Below are 15,786 nucleotides of genomic sequence, written 5' to 3'. Positions count from 1 at the left end.
GATGGATGGATGGATGGATGGATGGATGGATGGATGGATGGATGGATGGATGGATGGACGGACAGACAGACAGACATATGGTTCTGTGATGGAGCATCATGTGTGAGGAATAGCAAGTAGGACAGTAAGTCTGGAATATAAAGTGTGTGAAGGAGAGTACTAAGGTGTAAGAAGACTAGAAAAATAGGAAGGGGCCAAATTGTGAAGAGCTATAAATTCTAGATAAAAGAATTATAATTGATCCTGGAGATGACAGAGCCACTGGAATTTATTGACTAGGAGTTAACATTGTCAGACCTACACCTTAGTAAAATCACTTTGGCTACTATATAGGGGAAAGAGGGGAAAAGAAGTCTTGAAGTAGAGACAATTGTTGGATGATATGGTAATAGTGATGAGAGCCTGAGGTGATATGATAGAGGAGAGAGAGACAGACAGACAGAGAGAGAAGGTAGAGACAACAAGACTTAGCAACTGACTGAAAATAGGGGGTGAGTGAAGAGTGAGGAGTTGAGAATGACACCAAGGTTGTTGACCTAGGTAACTGGGAAGATGATGATGTCACAGTACCTTGACAGTAACAGGAAAATTCAGACAAGGGGTTGATTTGAGAGGAAACATACAAGTTTTGTTTTAAACATGGTGAGTTGAGATCCCTAGAGGATATCCGATTTGAGGTGTAGACATTAGGAAATGTCGACAGCAATACAATTGTTGATGTTCTTTCCTTTTATGTGTGTATATGTTGTATAAGTGTTCTCCACCCAACCTAAATATTAGCTCCGTGAAGACAGAAGCTATTTCATTGCTGTCTTTGCAGCTTTAGCACCTGGCATAGTATCTTGCACATTTATGCATGTGTATGAATTTGTGCATGTCTGTGTTAGTGAGGATGGGGAGGGAGCCAATGGAGTTTATCAAATTGGGGGGGAGGGGAGCGTTGATGTGGCTAGACCTGTACGTTAGCAAAATCATCTTAGCATCTGTAAGGAAGGATTTCATCCTCCATTTCTCTAGACCAGAGGTTCCCAAACTTATTTGGCCTGGTACCCCCTTTTCAAAAAAAGTTATTCAGTGTCCCCCTGGAAATCTTCTTTCTTTAACCCTTTAAGGGTTTTTTTAAAATTGCATTATTTCAAAAATATATAAAATATATTTTTAAAAAATAATGAATCTTAAATTTATTATAAATTTACAGGTTTTAAAAATTTTGGTGATACGATATATCATATAATTGTAACAATTTATTGCAAATTTGCAGGTTTTGATATTTTGATGATTTACATTGCATCATGTAACTGTATAGTATCATGCTGTAAACAAGTCATTACATGCATATATTTCTACTGATGCATGCTGGTCTTCCTGACAATGTGCAACACAGTTGCGTCCCAACTCCTGTTTTTAAGACCTGTCAGTGGACTTGACCACTGATTGGTTACAACTTGTATTTTGTGTGTTTATTTGGAAAGTGATATAATCACTATAACTTTAACTCTGTTACACAACAGATGAAACACGTATGAGTGGTTTTTCAAAATTTTCTTCTCTTCTGTCCTTATGCTTCTACCACTCTCTTATTTTTATTCAGTGGCCCCAGTGGCACTCGGGGTTATCATCCCCCTATATCTCCAGTGCCCCCCAGGGGGAGGTATCACCCACTTTGGGAACATCTGCATGTCTAGACATACAATTGCATCCATAAAGAGAACTTCCAGTGAAGCCATTCCCTCCACCAAGGAGGAAACGCCTTGTTAGGAGACTCCCTCTCCCAGCTGTTCTCTATTATCCTCTGTGCCACACTGTGTCTCATCTTGCATATAATAGACACTTATTAAATGTATGTTGAATTAAACTAGAATAGATAATAACTTGTAGTTTGAGCTGGAAATGATCTACAGTCTTGTTTAGTCATAGATTAGATTTAGATGATAGATTGAGATCTAGAAGGGACCTAAGAGGTCATCAAGCCCAGCTCTCTCATTTTACTGAAGAAACTGAGGCCAGAGAAATAAATGATGTGCCTAAGGCCACACTGGTAATATGTATCAGGATCTGACCTAGGTTCTCTGACTCCAAATCAAGCAAGAATTGATTTCATTGTACCATATTGCCTCCTAAGAGGAGATACAGAGACAGAGAAGGAGAGAGAGAGACAGAGAGAGAGAGAGAGAGAGAGAGAGAGAGAGAGACTAAAATGTTAAGGAAATAAAGGATTAAGGGAATGCAAAGTATAAAGAGAAGAAAAATTAGAAACAAGGGAGCATTGTGAAGATATGCATAGAAATAATTTAATTCTTTATACAGTGAATATATATTTAGCCACTATTTGACCAGTCTATTAGTCATAACTAAGAAGTAGTATTTATTTGGGGAAAACAAATCACTTAAAAAACTTTGGAAAAAGTCTACCTGTAGGAAGTAAATTTCAATGGTCACCTCGAAGTAGACCAAAATATTTCACAAAGATCATAATATAAGAAAGCAGTTTCAGAAGTGCCAGAAGTCAGAAGGGGAAGAAAGTAAAAATGCTTTCAACCTGAAAGCATTCATGCTGCCTCGATGTCTTATCAGGTTGGTAAAAAATCCTGAGAAGCGGAGGAAAGCTACAAAACCTTCCCAAACCTCTCTTTAACAATGTACCTATTTCTGGGTCTTACCCACAAGGAAGGGCTTGTGATGATCACGTTAGCCATATGCTCCATTATGGCAATGGCAAAAAAAGAAGAGATCTCAGGATTTTCTTACACAGCTTGATTCAGGGGTGAAAAAAAAATCACCAACTCTTGACATCTGTGAAGACACAGCAGAGTTTCAAGGTGAGCTGAGAGGAAGCAAGTTAGTAGAGATTTACTACACTGATACCTGGTAAAAAAAAATTGTTAAATCTGTTCTTTGAGTCTGTATATGAACAGTAAGGGCTCTCCAAGTCTTTAAAGTGAGGTGGAGGATATCCTTAGAATGAAACCCAGGGTGCCAAAGGAAAGTGGAGTGAGGAAATGGGAGCTGTCCTTAAAACTTCGATTATACTAAGAGTTGACATATAGCTTCTTCTTTTAAAGACCCATTTTTAAGCAACGCAATACAGTAAAAAAAATTAACTTAGAAAGTTTTAAATACATTATGCCCTGTATTTTTATATTTTATTTTTTATTTCTCTACTAATAAGGATTTATTTTGTAACCTCTTAATTCCTCTTCATTTTAAAAAAAAGAAAAACAAAACTTATTTAACAAATGTTCATAGTCCAACAAAGCACATGTCCACGTTGGCCATATCCAAAAACACATGTCTTTTTCCGTACCTTGAGTCCATCATCTATCTGTCAGGGGTTGGGGGGGGGGATAGCATGCATCATCATGAACCTCCTAGATTCATGGTTGGTTGTTCCATTGATCGGCATTCTCAAGCCGTGCATTTTTTTCCCCAAAGGATTAGAAGGGAGGATATCTCTCCTTTACTCCCTTAATCACATGAACTCAACTTTGAGATTTTATTTACTGATACTTTACAAGTATTGATTTGGGCATGTAGGTACCCACTGTACCCATAAGAGTGCTAGCAAATTGTACCTGCATGAGCACTCACTGAATTTAGTCAGAGCTCAGCTGAGCCACTGCATGGAGACTGGAGGCTGTAGAGAAGTGGATGGAAGAATCGTAGTTGTTTTCACTTCCTTGATTCATCTGCCTTCAGATGCCACTGAAGACAGGCTGGGCTGAACAAAAGTAGGAAAAAGAATAGTGGGAATATCAGAGGAGAAGGGGACATTTGACAACATTAAGGTATTGATAAAGGATATGTGTAGGTGTGTACATGAGATCCCAACTCTGAGGACTGGAGGATAATTAATTATTCTTGGAATGCATTTGAGGTGCTTACTACATCTATGTATCATCTGTCTGTCTATCTAACCATCTATCTGCATGCACATATATGTGTGTAACCATATATGTGTGTATATATGTATACACACATACCTGCATAACATACATTTATTTTTATGTATGTATACACACATATACACACAAATGTACACATTTTGCCCCCAACAAAGCCTTTTTTTCTGTGTGTGTGTGTGTGTGTGTGTGTGTGTGTGTGTGTGTGATGCTTGGCTGATTAGTAAGTTGTAGGCTTGCACCCAATGAGAAATTATTGGGGAGAATAAGAAAAGAAATTGCTTGGAAAGGAAAATCAGATAGTCACATTAGTAAATCCTGCTTTGGAACTGAACAATTTTCTGTGGTTTTGACCTGGTTTTACCCACTCCATACTGACTAGGTATCTTATAACTGAGAATCCTGTGCAGAAGAAAATAATTGCAAGATAAAACAATTATATGGCAGTCTGGGATAATCGAGATAGTGGAGCTTAGAAGGGGAAAAGTTTTAAATGTGCCTTGGAATTTAAGCAATTAATACTTCACATGAAGGAAATGTGGTCAATAATAATATGATGGATCTTAGCCAGTACTGCTTCGTTGTAGATGACAGATTTTATATGGGTGGTAGCATAGAAAAATTTGGTGGCACTGGTTGCTTGGCAATTAGACTATATATCTGAGTGACAATTTCAGTCCATTATCTTAACTAGATAGGTCTATCCTCACTGGAAGAGTGTCAGTTATTTAACCTAAGATGATATCATGTTATCTATAGATAGGAGCAAAAAATAGAAATTATATTTGTCAAAGAACAACCAACTTTCAGAATTGAGTGAGTAAGAAAGGGAGAGATAGACACAGAGAGGGAAGGGAGGGAGGGAGGGAGAGAGGGATGGAAGGGAAGAGAAGGGAAGGGAAGGAAAGGAAAGAGAAGGAAGGAAGGAATAATTTGGAAGTAGAGGACCTAGATTAAAATCTCAGATCTGCCACTTAATCCATGTATAACCTTAAGCAGACTCATTTCCTTCAGCATTAGAGTTAAGTTCAATTACATCATCAGTAAGATCGCTTTCAACTCTAAATTTATGCTCCTATGGCCCATAGAAACTTTAGGTGATAATGCAGATGTCTCAAAAACCCTTAAGGACTTATTTCAATATACCTATGATTTTATTAACTATGCAATGCTTTGTCTGTTCAACTGGCAACTTCTCTTAGTGGACAGTCTCTGAATGTTACTGTGGCCTAAGAGTCACCACCTCGAAGTCAAGCACACTGAAGTGGGTACTTAGTAGTAAAAGCTTGTTGGCTTACATTGAATTTGACCTCTCCAAACAAAGCTAGATCAGTCCTTAGATGTCAGACATCCAGTCCATCAGAGCCATAGTCAAAGCCTTTCCAACTTGATAAGACCTGCCAGTGCTTACATTCTACTGTCATAGCCTTCAAGAACCCAGATTCACCCCCGTGTTACAATTAGGTATCAGAGCAACAGTTGTGTGTATAAACAATTGGATTCATTACAAAACAATTCTTAGATACTATTCTAACAATATCCAGGTTTACCTTTTATCCAGACTGACTCAAGAACCCGTGGGCCTTCCTAATTTCCCACAGTACATCCAGTCCAGGTTAGTATTTGTAAAATGTTGATTCCTAATCATCCCTTTCCTACACCATTCAGTGAGTCAGATTCTGTCACTTAGTTCTGTTAAGGTACTCCATCCATTTTCTAAGTGCTCTGCATGTGCATTTATCTGAGCAAGTTAGGAGAGCCATGGCTGCTTCACAAGGTATTTTGGGCATATGTGACTCTAGACAGACGGCAACATCTGCTCTCCTTTTTCTGATTTTCTTACTGATGCCCTTGAGTTTGTCTCACTTAAGAGCTTTATCTATGTAGGTTTCTTTAAGGACTCTGAGAAACAAAGTCCTGAGCCTGAAGTTAGGGCTTGTAAACATTAATTTGAGGCCACTAAGTGCAACCTTGTGCCTCCATCTGGAAAATTTTTCTTTAGCCAGTCAATCAACAAGCATTTATTAAGTATTTATTATATGCCAGGCACTATCTAAGCACTGGAAATACAAAGAGGAGGACACACAATTCATCCCCTTTAGGAACTCACATTCTAATAGAAGAGATACCGTGTAAACAACTATGAACATTTAAGGTATACACAGAGTAGATAAAAAGTAATCGCAGAGAGAAAGCACTAGCAGAATCAGTGGTCAAGGGTAGGAAGAAACACCAGCAAAGGCCTCCTTCAGACGGTGGGATTTAAGTTAAGTTTTGAAGGAAGCCAGGGAAACCAGGAGGGAGAAATGACAAGGGAACGCTTAGAGAAAAGCAGTGAAAATGGAGGAACGGTTGAAAAAAAAAAAAAAAAGCAAGTACCACTAGATTATAGAGAAGATTAAAATTTAAGACTTGAAAGGTAGGATGAGGCCAAGTTGTAAAGAACTTTAGAAACCGAAGAGATAAATTTACATTTTAAGTTGGAGGTAATAGGTAGCCATGGGAGTTTAGTGGGGTGATATGGTGGGAATGTGACATAGTCAGACTTGAAATTTAGGAAAATCACTTTAGCAGTTGAGTGGAGGTTGGATTGAAGTGGGGAGAGACTCAGGACAGGGGGATTGATCAGAAGGCTATTGAAAGAGTCCAAGCATGACGTGATAAGAGCATGCCCCAGAGTGGTAACTGTGTAAATGGAGAGAAGGGGATGTAAGCGAGAAATGGTGTGAAGGTATAAAAGGCAAGACTTGGAGACTAAGTGGACATGTGAAGTGAGTGGACAAGAGAAGTTGAAGATGACACTGAGGGTATAAGCCTGGGAAACTGACAGCATAATTGTACCCTCAGCAGGAATAGTGAAGTCTATAAGAATGAATGAAAGATAATGGATTCTTTTGGGGACATATTGAGTTTCAGATACATATAGGACAGCCAGTTTGAGAAGTCCACAAAGTTGATGATTTGGGACTCTGGACAAGTGAGAAACTAGGGCTGGATATATAGATCTGGTAATCATATGCATAGAGATGATAATTGACGAGATGGTGAGATCCTTTGGAAATGGTAAGATCCTCAGTAGCTCTATGTCCTATATGGCAGTTTCAGTTAACTTCTGGGAGTTAAGCTTTATTCAGAAGATATGCTCAGATATTAATTGAACAATTAATTGATTAATTGAACAATTCTTTTAGTCATTTGGACTTTTTGGAGATATTTAAATTTATAAATATTCTTGTCATTCAGTCATTTCAGTTGTGACCCCATTTGGTGTTTTCTTAGCAGAGATACTGGAGTGGTTTGCCATTTCCTTCTCTAACTCACTTTACAGATAAGGAAACTGAGGCAAACAGGGCTTGACTTGCCCAAAGTCACATGTGTAGTAAATGTTTGAGACCTGATTTGAAGTGAGGTCCTCCTGACTCCAGGCCCAGTGGTCTGTCCACTGAGCCTGCTGGATGCCCCTAAAATGTATTCATCTCAGCTCTATCCACTGTACCATCTAGCTTCACTTTACAGATACTCAGCTGATCCTAAATATAGAAAAAACTCACATATGATTGACTAAAATTTTCACTTCATGTCTGATTTTTTTTGGCTCTGTGTGGATAGCCTTAGTAGCTTACCACAGAGAGACTCATCTCACTCTAACCAAGTTGTACTTCAATGGAAAAACATTTTTTAAACATTTTACCATAATTAGTTTCAAACTTCTCATTAAAATGTAAGACCTTGTTTTTCAAAGTACATATGTGCATGCGTGTGGTGCATGTGTATGTATACATAGTATATTGTAAAAGAACTGTTATATATTTATATGTATATATGAGAAGTATTATATGTATATATAAACATAGCCATACATGTATATTAAATAGTTATATAGTAATATACATATATGTATAAGAATTGATATACATATATAAAACAGTTCTTTCATGGCTACTGAGAAAGGTAGAGTAGAACGGAATGGTAAATGGATGCATCCTTAAGGTCATCCCAGAAGAAGAAAGGCATACAAAACAAAACAAGAACAAGCATTCTTAGCTGATAGTTTGGCATAGGCAGACCTCATGGGACCAGCAGGACACACTACTTTGCTGTTCAGCGTTGTCAGTCATATTGGAGACTCAACTGAGGTATCATACATCAGATCATACACATACATCAGAGCAGCCCGTGCCAGGTAAATTAGAGCTAAAGCCATCCTTAGAATCAACTCTCTGGTCCCCCTATTCTACTCCACAGCCACTACATGGTTTGCTTCAAGAACCATGGGATCAAAAGATAAGGCCAAGAAAGAACTCCTATTCCTCATCGAAGTTCAGGTCTTATTCTTGTAGGGAAAGTTGCTTTTTAGATATGTGTACACAGAGATAACAATAACCATCATTTTAATCAATCAGTTAGTCAATCCACAAATCTGTATTAAGTACCTACTATGGACCAGGTACTGTACAAGATGCTGATTAGATTCAGAAACAAAAAAGAAACAGTCCCTGCCCTCAAGGAGCATAAGTTCTACAGAGGAAGGTATCATGCACACGCATAAACACATACAAAAGTAATGCAAGATTATTTAGGGGTAAGTCATTAACTGTTGAAATGGTGAGAATCAGGAAAGGACTATTATAGGAAATGACATTTGAGCTTAGTTTTGAAGGGGAAACTTGGGGAAACTAGGTGGTGAGACGGATAGAGTGTTGGGTCTGAAGTCAAGAAGACTGACCTTCCTGAGCTCAAATCTGACCTCAGATACTTACTAGATATGAGACTCTGGGCAAGTCACTTAACCCTGGTTGCTTCAGTTTCCTCATCTGTAAAATGAGCTGGAGAAGGAAATGGCAAACCACTTCAGTATCTTTACCAAGAAAACCCCAAGTGGGGTCACGAAGGGCCAGACACATTTGAAATGACCCAACAACAAACAGAGGGATTGTGAGAGGTAGGGAGAGAAGAAGAGAATGCACTCTAAGCATGAGAGACAGACTGTGTGGAGGCAAGGAGAGGAGAGGGAATGAATAAAAGAGCAGCAAGAACACTACTTTGGCTGAGCTGGAGGAAAGCATAATGAGGTTGAAAAGCTAGGTTGGAGCCAAGTTGTAAAGGGCTTTATATGCCCAACAAAGGATTTTGTATTTGATTCTGGAGATAATAGCAGGCCACTTGATCAAGAAGTATAATGGCATTTTTGGACCTGTATATTATCAGATTTTATCCTCACAACAATTCTGTTAGGTAGACTAGGCGAGATTATTATCAGATTCATTTTACAAATGCAGAAACTCAAAGAGTTAACTTGTCACTAGTTAACTAGTCACACAGCTAGTTACTGGCTGAAGAAGAGCTGAGATCCTCCTCTTTTACTGCCACATCTATTGTTATTTCTATTGCATTATCTTTCTTCCCACAGAAAAGAATGAAGACATTTCAACTGCTGTGAGTCTATTGCATTTAGGCACTGTGTAAGGCAGGGACTTCTCAAAATCTTGATCATCTACTCTTACTAGATGTAGTCTACTTGCCTCAGTAAATAGTCTTGGACAATTAGAAAACAGATCCAACTTCAGTATAGACCCAGTACTCTTTTTAAGAACCCTCAGAGTTCTGATAAACTTTAAATTAAATTAGACATTTTTATTATTTTTTTCAAATTTTTGACATTTTTCTTTAAAGTTTTGAGTTCCAAATTCTATCCCTCCCTCTCGCCCCCCTCCCTGAGATGGTAAGCAATCAATATAGGTTATACATTTCCAACTATGTAAAACATTTTCATATTAGTTATTTTGTACAAGACTACTTGAATAAAAATAAAAATGAAAGAGTGAAAAATAGCATTTTTCAGTCTGTATTCAAGCAAGCAATATCAGTTCTTTCTCTGGAGGCAGATAGTATGCTTGTCCTTTGGAATTAACTTGGATCATTTGTATTGCTGCGAATAGCTAAGTCATTCATGCTCTTCATCAAATAACATTGCTGTTACTGTGTACAATGTTATTCTGGGTCTGTTCACTTCAGTATGCCTCAGTTCATGTAAGTCTTTCCATACTTTTCTAAAAATCATCCTGCTTGTCATTTCTTATAGTATAGTAACATTCCATTACAATCATATACCACAGCTTGTTTAGCCATTGACCAATTAATGGACATCCCTTTGATTTCTAATTCTTAGCCACCACAAAAAAAAAAAAAGAGTTCTTATAAATATTAATCGTACAAATAGGCCCTTTCCCCCTTTTTTGGATATTTTTGGGATACAGACCTAGCAGTGATAGTGCTGGATCAAAAAGATATGCACAATTTTATAGCCTTTTGGGCATGGCTTCAAATTGCTCTCCAGAATTGTTGGATCAATTCATGCCTTTACCAAAAGTGCATTAATGTCCCAGTTTTCCCACATCCCCTCCAATATCCAACATTTTCCTTTTTTGTATTAACTCTTTTTTTATGATTCTTTTGCATTGCTCATATTTCTTTTCCCCAATTTTTCTTCTACTTCTCAATTTGCTTTTTAAAATCCCTTTAAAACTTTAAAACTCTTCCAGGAATTCTTTTTGGCCTGAGACCAAATTACATTTTTCTTTGAGGCTTCACATGTAGCCACTTTGACACTATTATCTTCTTCTAAGTTTATGCCTTGGTCTTCCCTAGCATCATAGTAACTTTCTTTAGTTAAGCTCTTCCTTTTTTTTTTTCTTTTTTCTCATTTTTTTCTACCTCTTTTTGCAAGTTGCTGTTTTAATGTGAGAGTTAGGCTCTCGTCCTGCACTATCCCAAGCCTTTTGTTCTAGGGCTCTGGATTTTACTGCTGGTTTTCACTAGACTTCAGAGTTTGGTTGCTTGCTTTCTCTGGCAAGTAGACTTCCCTTCTGGCTTGTGGTGGGGGGTGGGACCTCCCTATTGGCCTTTCCTCTTTGTGGGATTTAGCTGCTCCAGAGGTGGGGCTTTGCTACCTGGGTTGCTCTGGTGACAGAGTCTTTCTGGGTGTGACCCTGGAGGAGGGATCTTGTTGCTGATCTGCCTCAGGGGTGAGTCTCTGCTTCTGGGTTCCTATGGAAACAGGGTCTCTCTGCTGGTGGGTCCCAGGGGTGTGGTCTAGATGTTGGCCAGTCCTAGGTCTGGGCTTCACTACAAGACCTGAATGGGTGCTTGTGCTGGGGCTGCTGGCTTGCAGGAAGGTGGGGTCTTGCTGGTGGATTGCCCCAAGCTTGGAGTCTTGCAGCAGTCCCCCTGCTATGACGCTGACTGCTGCTGCTGCTGCTGCTGCTGCTCTTAGACCTCACTCCTCTCCTACCCCAATGAAACAGACCTTTCCTCCTGTGCTGGTAAATTGCTTCCCTTCTCCTAGATCAATTCTGAGGTGGTTTTCTGATTGTTTGGAGAGGAATTTGGGAGGGCTTCAGAGGGTTCCCACCTCACTCCAAGATCTTGGTACCAGAAGGCCTAAGTTGGAAATTTTTAGAAATAAATTTTTGCAAAGGGAATCTCCACCCTGAATTACTTGGAGTTTGGATCTTGAATTGAGATTGAGATTCAGAGCAGATTGGGTGTCATGGACTTTTGGTCCTGCTCAGTTCCCTAACTACATAATTAATATAGTTCTTAGAGGCAGTTATTGAAGCATACTAGGGAGCAAAATGGGTCCAGGACCTCCCATAGACAGTGACAGCAGCTCTAGGTTCTTTCATTATGTCCCAAATTGTAGTCACTTACCCACTGAGGTTGGCAGTACTTCACACCTCCCAAGAAAGATATTTTATGAAGAAATAGCAAGGAAAATCTCGTGACTTTCTAATAATTGAATAGTGTGTCCATCTTCCAGTAACCAGGCTCATAAAGCAAACTTTAGCCAGCCAAAGTGAAATTACAAAAGACGACTCTGCAAACCACAGGAAAAAATAGGCAGACTGATAGTCAAATGAGTCCTATGTGTTAGATAAGCCAAGGTCAGAGGAACCTTGATATACTAATGGAAACTCATCTTGTTCTGCTTTTCTCAAACTTGATGGTCACAGGACCTCCTTACACTCTTAAAAACCTTTGAGAACCTTAAAAATCTTTTGTTAATATGGGTTATATCTATCAATATTTGCTGCATTAGAAATTAAAACTGAGAATTTAAAAATGTTTAGTCATTCATTTAAAATAGTAATAATAGCCCCAATATGACATGTCAATGTCAATATTGTTATGAAAAATCATTTTTTTAAATGTGTGAGATTGACATTGTTTTTACACATTTTTGCAAATCTTCGTATCTAACTGAATAGAATAGAGCTGACTTCTAGTATCTGTTTCTGTATTCAATCTGTTGCAATATGTTGTTTTGGTTGAAGTATATCAAGAGTATCTGGCCCCCATAGATACATACTTACAAAAGGGAGGATTATTATTTTAATAGGCAAAAAACATCAATATCATTATAAAAATAATTTTGATCTCATAGAATCAGTGAAAGGTGCTTAGAGATACCTAGAGGTTCAAGGGCTATACTTTGAAAACTACTGATCCAGTCAAACCCTGTCTTTTGATAAATGAGAAAACTGGCACAGAGGAGCTTAGTGACTTGACCAGTGTCACTGTAGTAAGTGACAGAAGCAGGATTCAAACCAAGCACTTGACATTATTCTATACTCTTTCTGAGACTTTTAATGTTAGCTTTGCCACTGGCTAGTTGTGAGACCCTGTACAGGTCACTCAGCAGGAAACTTCCCGGGCTTCATTCAGTTCTCTAAATTATGAAGGAATGGAGGGGATGTTCTCTAAGATGACTTCTAATTCTAGCAGTAAATGATCCCAAGTTCCTAGAGAAACCAAGAGAATAGAATAAAAACCAGTCATCATCACTAAATCCTAGGCCCAGGATTTTTCTATTTAAAGAAGAGGCAGAGTATACCGGCAGTAATCTGGTGAAACTCAAGTTGGATGGGCAGACAATACTTTGGGAATTAAACACTCCTTTGATGTGGTTATTCAAATAGGTAATTCAAATTTCAGAAAAAAATCTTTTGATGTGAGAGAAAGAAAACAATATACCTTAGACTCAGGAATATTTTTATGAAAATGTTGTTTAATTTCTTTTTGACAAGGGGATGTTGTGGTCTTGGGTAAAGTGAAAAATATATCAGTAAGAGGAAGAAGAAAATATAAGATTCCTTGAAATCTTAAGTAGAATGGCTGCCTTCTGAAGTTCTGTTACCTCACCAGAACTTCCCAAAAGACAGAGCCACAAAAACTTTTTTGTGATTGAACTGTCTGCATATTGATTATGAATTCCTATTAATTCCACTTGGAATCCCTTTAATAGCAACATTTTTATCAGCTTCTATTTCTAAAATGTGTGTGGCAGACTGGGCACTGTGCAGCAGAATGGAGTCGTAACATGCCTTCCCACCTACCAATTAGTCAATCATTAAACATTTATTAAGTACCTACTGTTTGCCAGGTATTGTGTTAATTACTGGAGACACAAAAAACAAATACATACAAACAAGGCATGTGCAGGATAAATAGGAAATAGTTAACAGAGGGAAGGCACCAGAATTAAGAGGAGCTGGGAAAGACTTCCTATAGAAAATTAGATTTTAGTTGAAACTTGAAGGAAGCCAGAGAAACTATGATATTGGGATGAGGAAAGAGTGCATTCCAGCCATGTCAGTCAGAGAAAATGCCTGGAGCTGAGAGATAGAGCATCTGGGAGGGCAGTGTCACTAGATCGACAAGTGTGGGGAGTGGTTATATGGTAGGAAGTGAGCTGTGAGAAGACTAGAAAGGTAGAGGGTCATGAAGGGCTTTCAATGCCAAACAAAGCATTTTGTGTTTGGATCCTGGAAGCAATAGGAAGCTGATGAAGTTTACTGAGTAGGGGTTGACATGGTTGAACCCGGGCTTTAGGAAAATCACTTTAATGGCTGAATGAGGATGAATTGGAGTGAGGGGAGACTTGAAGCAAGCAGAGCCACTAGAAGGCTACTGCAATAATCTTGACAAGAGGAGATGAGGGTCTGCACCAGAGTGGGAGCAGTGTCAGAGGAGAGAAGGGGGCATATATGAACGATGTTACAAAGGTAAAATTGACAAGCCTTGGTGACAGATTGGATATTGGGGGTGAGAGATAGTGAAGACAGGATGACTCCTAGGCTGTGAGCCTAAGGGACATGAGAGATGTGTTACTCTCAACACTATTAGTGAAGAAAGGAGAACAGGAGAGTTAAGGGTGGGAATGCTTCTTTATGAGGCAGGTAGGGTCACTTACTACCTATCTGATTTTAGGCAAGTTACTTTCTTTGGACCTTAATCTCTTTTATGTGAAATAAGAGGATTGCTAGATTAAATTGGATTTCTGTAGTGCTTTAAGATTTACAAAGCTCATTCTTAGCAAAAAAATTTGTGAGATCAGGAGTGCAAAAATTATCCTAATTTTGTCCTCTGTGAAGACACAGAGTGGTAAATGATTTATCCATATTTGCATAGCTAGTAAGTAAAATATTTAGGATTCAAATGCTGATTCCACCACATCCAACACTTTCATTGTACCACACTTAGTTGTGATAACAGCTAAGCCTTCTTCTACTTTAACTTTCTGGGTGTAGAGAGTAGAAAAATGAGTAGTCATTTAATGAGTTTGCACTGTGTACATCAGAATAATTCATAAAAATAGCTAACACTTACATACTAATTTAAATTTTGCAGCACACTTTTAACATTTATTATCTCATTTGATCCTCATAACAATCCTATCAGGAAGGGACCACTATTAGCCCCATTTTATCGATGGGGAAACTGAGGTTGAGAGAGGTAACCTAGTGTGAAATAACTAATAAATATCAGAGGAGGAGACTCCAAGTCCCACCATCTAGCCACTCAGCATCCCTTCTCATACCCCAGATCTTTTTGGTCCCTAAGAATAAAAAGCTTTTCCTATTTTACTACAATAACTTTTCCAACTCTCCATTGCTTTCATGTACACATGTGGCCTTTATGGAGAGGAGATCAGACTGGCAATGATATGTTAGGATGAAATAGGAAGTAGCAATTAAACTTCCAAAAATTCTGGCTAGTGCATACAAAGAGAGGGAACCTGAAAGACTTATTATAGCTGAGTGTGAGTATAGTGCTTTAGCATTACAAATCAAGTATCTCATGTAACCTTCAAGTAAAATCTGTATGATGAAGAGTTCAACTATTGTTAACCCATTCTGCAAATAAGAGAGCCTATAGTGAAAGAGGGAGAACCACCTGCCCAAGGTCAGTCATTCAATCAACATTTATTGAGTCTTTTAAGTGATAGAGACAGTATTTGAGGCCAAGTCTCTTAGTCCTTTAGCCTTACTATTGTCTTTCCACTACACCCACTGGAGGAGACCATGCAGGGAGCATAAACCAAATTTTCAGATTCTTCAATTCTAAGATGTTTTCCAGGAAGTAAAGCACTGGTACTTTAATGCACTAAAATAAATGCAGAAAGCAGCAACAAACTCCATGAAAGAATGTTATCAATTCAGGTCCTCAGTGATTCAGGAGACTCTCCCAGAGGCATTTACTTTTATCTCAGTCCAAGATATTACAGTGCAAATGGATATTTGAACAAAATTTTTTGTTGTTCAGTCATTTGTAGTCATATCTGACTCCTAGTGACCCCATTTGGGGGTGTCTTGGCAAAGATAGTGGAGTGGTTTGCCATTTTCTTCTACAACTCATTTTACAGATGAGGAAACTGAGGCATGTAGGGTTAAGTGACTTCACCAAGGTCACACAGCTAGTAAATGTCCAAGGTCAGATTGGAACTCAGGAAGATGAGTCTTCCTGACTCCAGGCATAACTGCCCCATTTGAACAAAATTGGGGCTATCAAGTGCAAGAAAGATCCAAGAAAAAAAGCTCAGACATGG

The 15,786-nt window shown here is 38.5% G+C and overlaps 1 protein-coding gene across 1 annotated transcript in view; it reads left to right on the top strand.

Moving 5' to 3' along the window:
• Positions 1-15,786, top strand: part of KLHL14 (kelch like family member 14) — a 156,873-nt gene that overhangs the window by 9,087 nt on the left and 132,000 nt on the right. The window contains exon 2 of the mRNA XM_069099540.1: positions 11,071-11,221. Coding sequence (XP_068955641.1) covers positions 11,071-11,221 — 151 coding nt within the window. The remainder of the gene's footprint in view (positions 1-11,070; positions 11,222-15,786) is intronic.

This window comes from Petaurus breviceps, unplaced genomic scaffold, assembly GCF_028583685.1.
Source record: "Petaurus breviceps papuanus isolate PSGF00001 unplaced genomic scaffold, PetGlider_PUasm1.0 38, whole genome shotgun sequence".
NCBI classification, from domain to species: domain Eukaryota; kingdom Metazoa; phylum Chordata; class Mammalia; order Diprotodontia; family Petauridae; genus Petaurus; species Petaurus breviceps.
The sequence above is the reverse complement of the archived record's forward strand: the minus strand, read 5'-3'. Positions and strand labels throughout refer to the sequence as shown.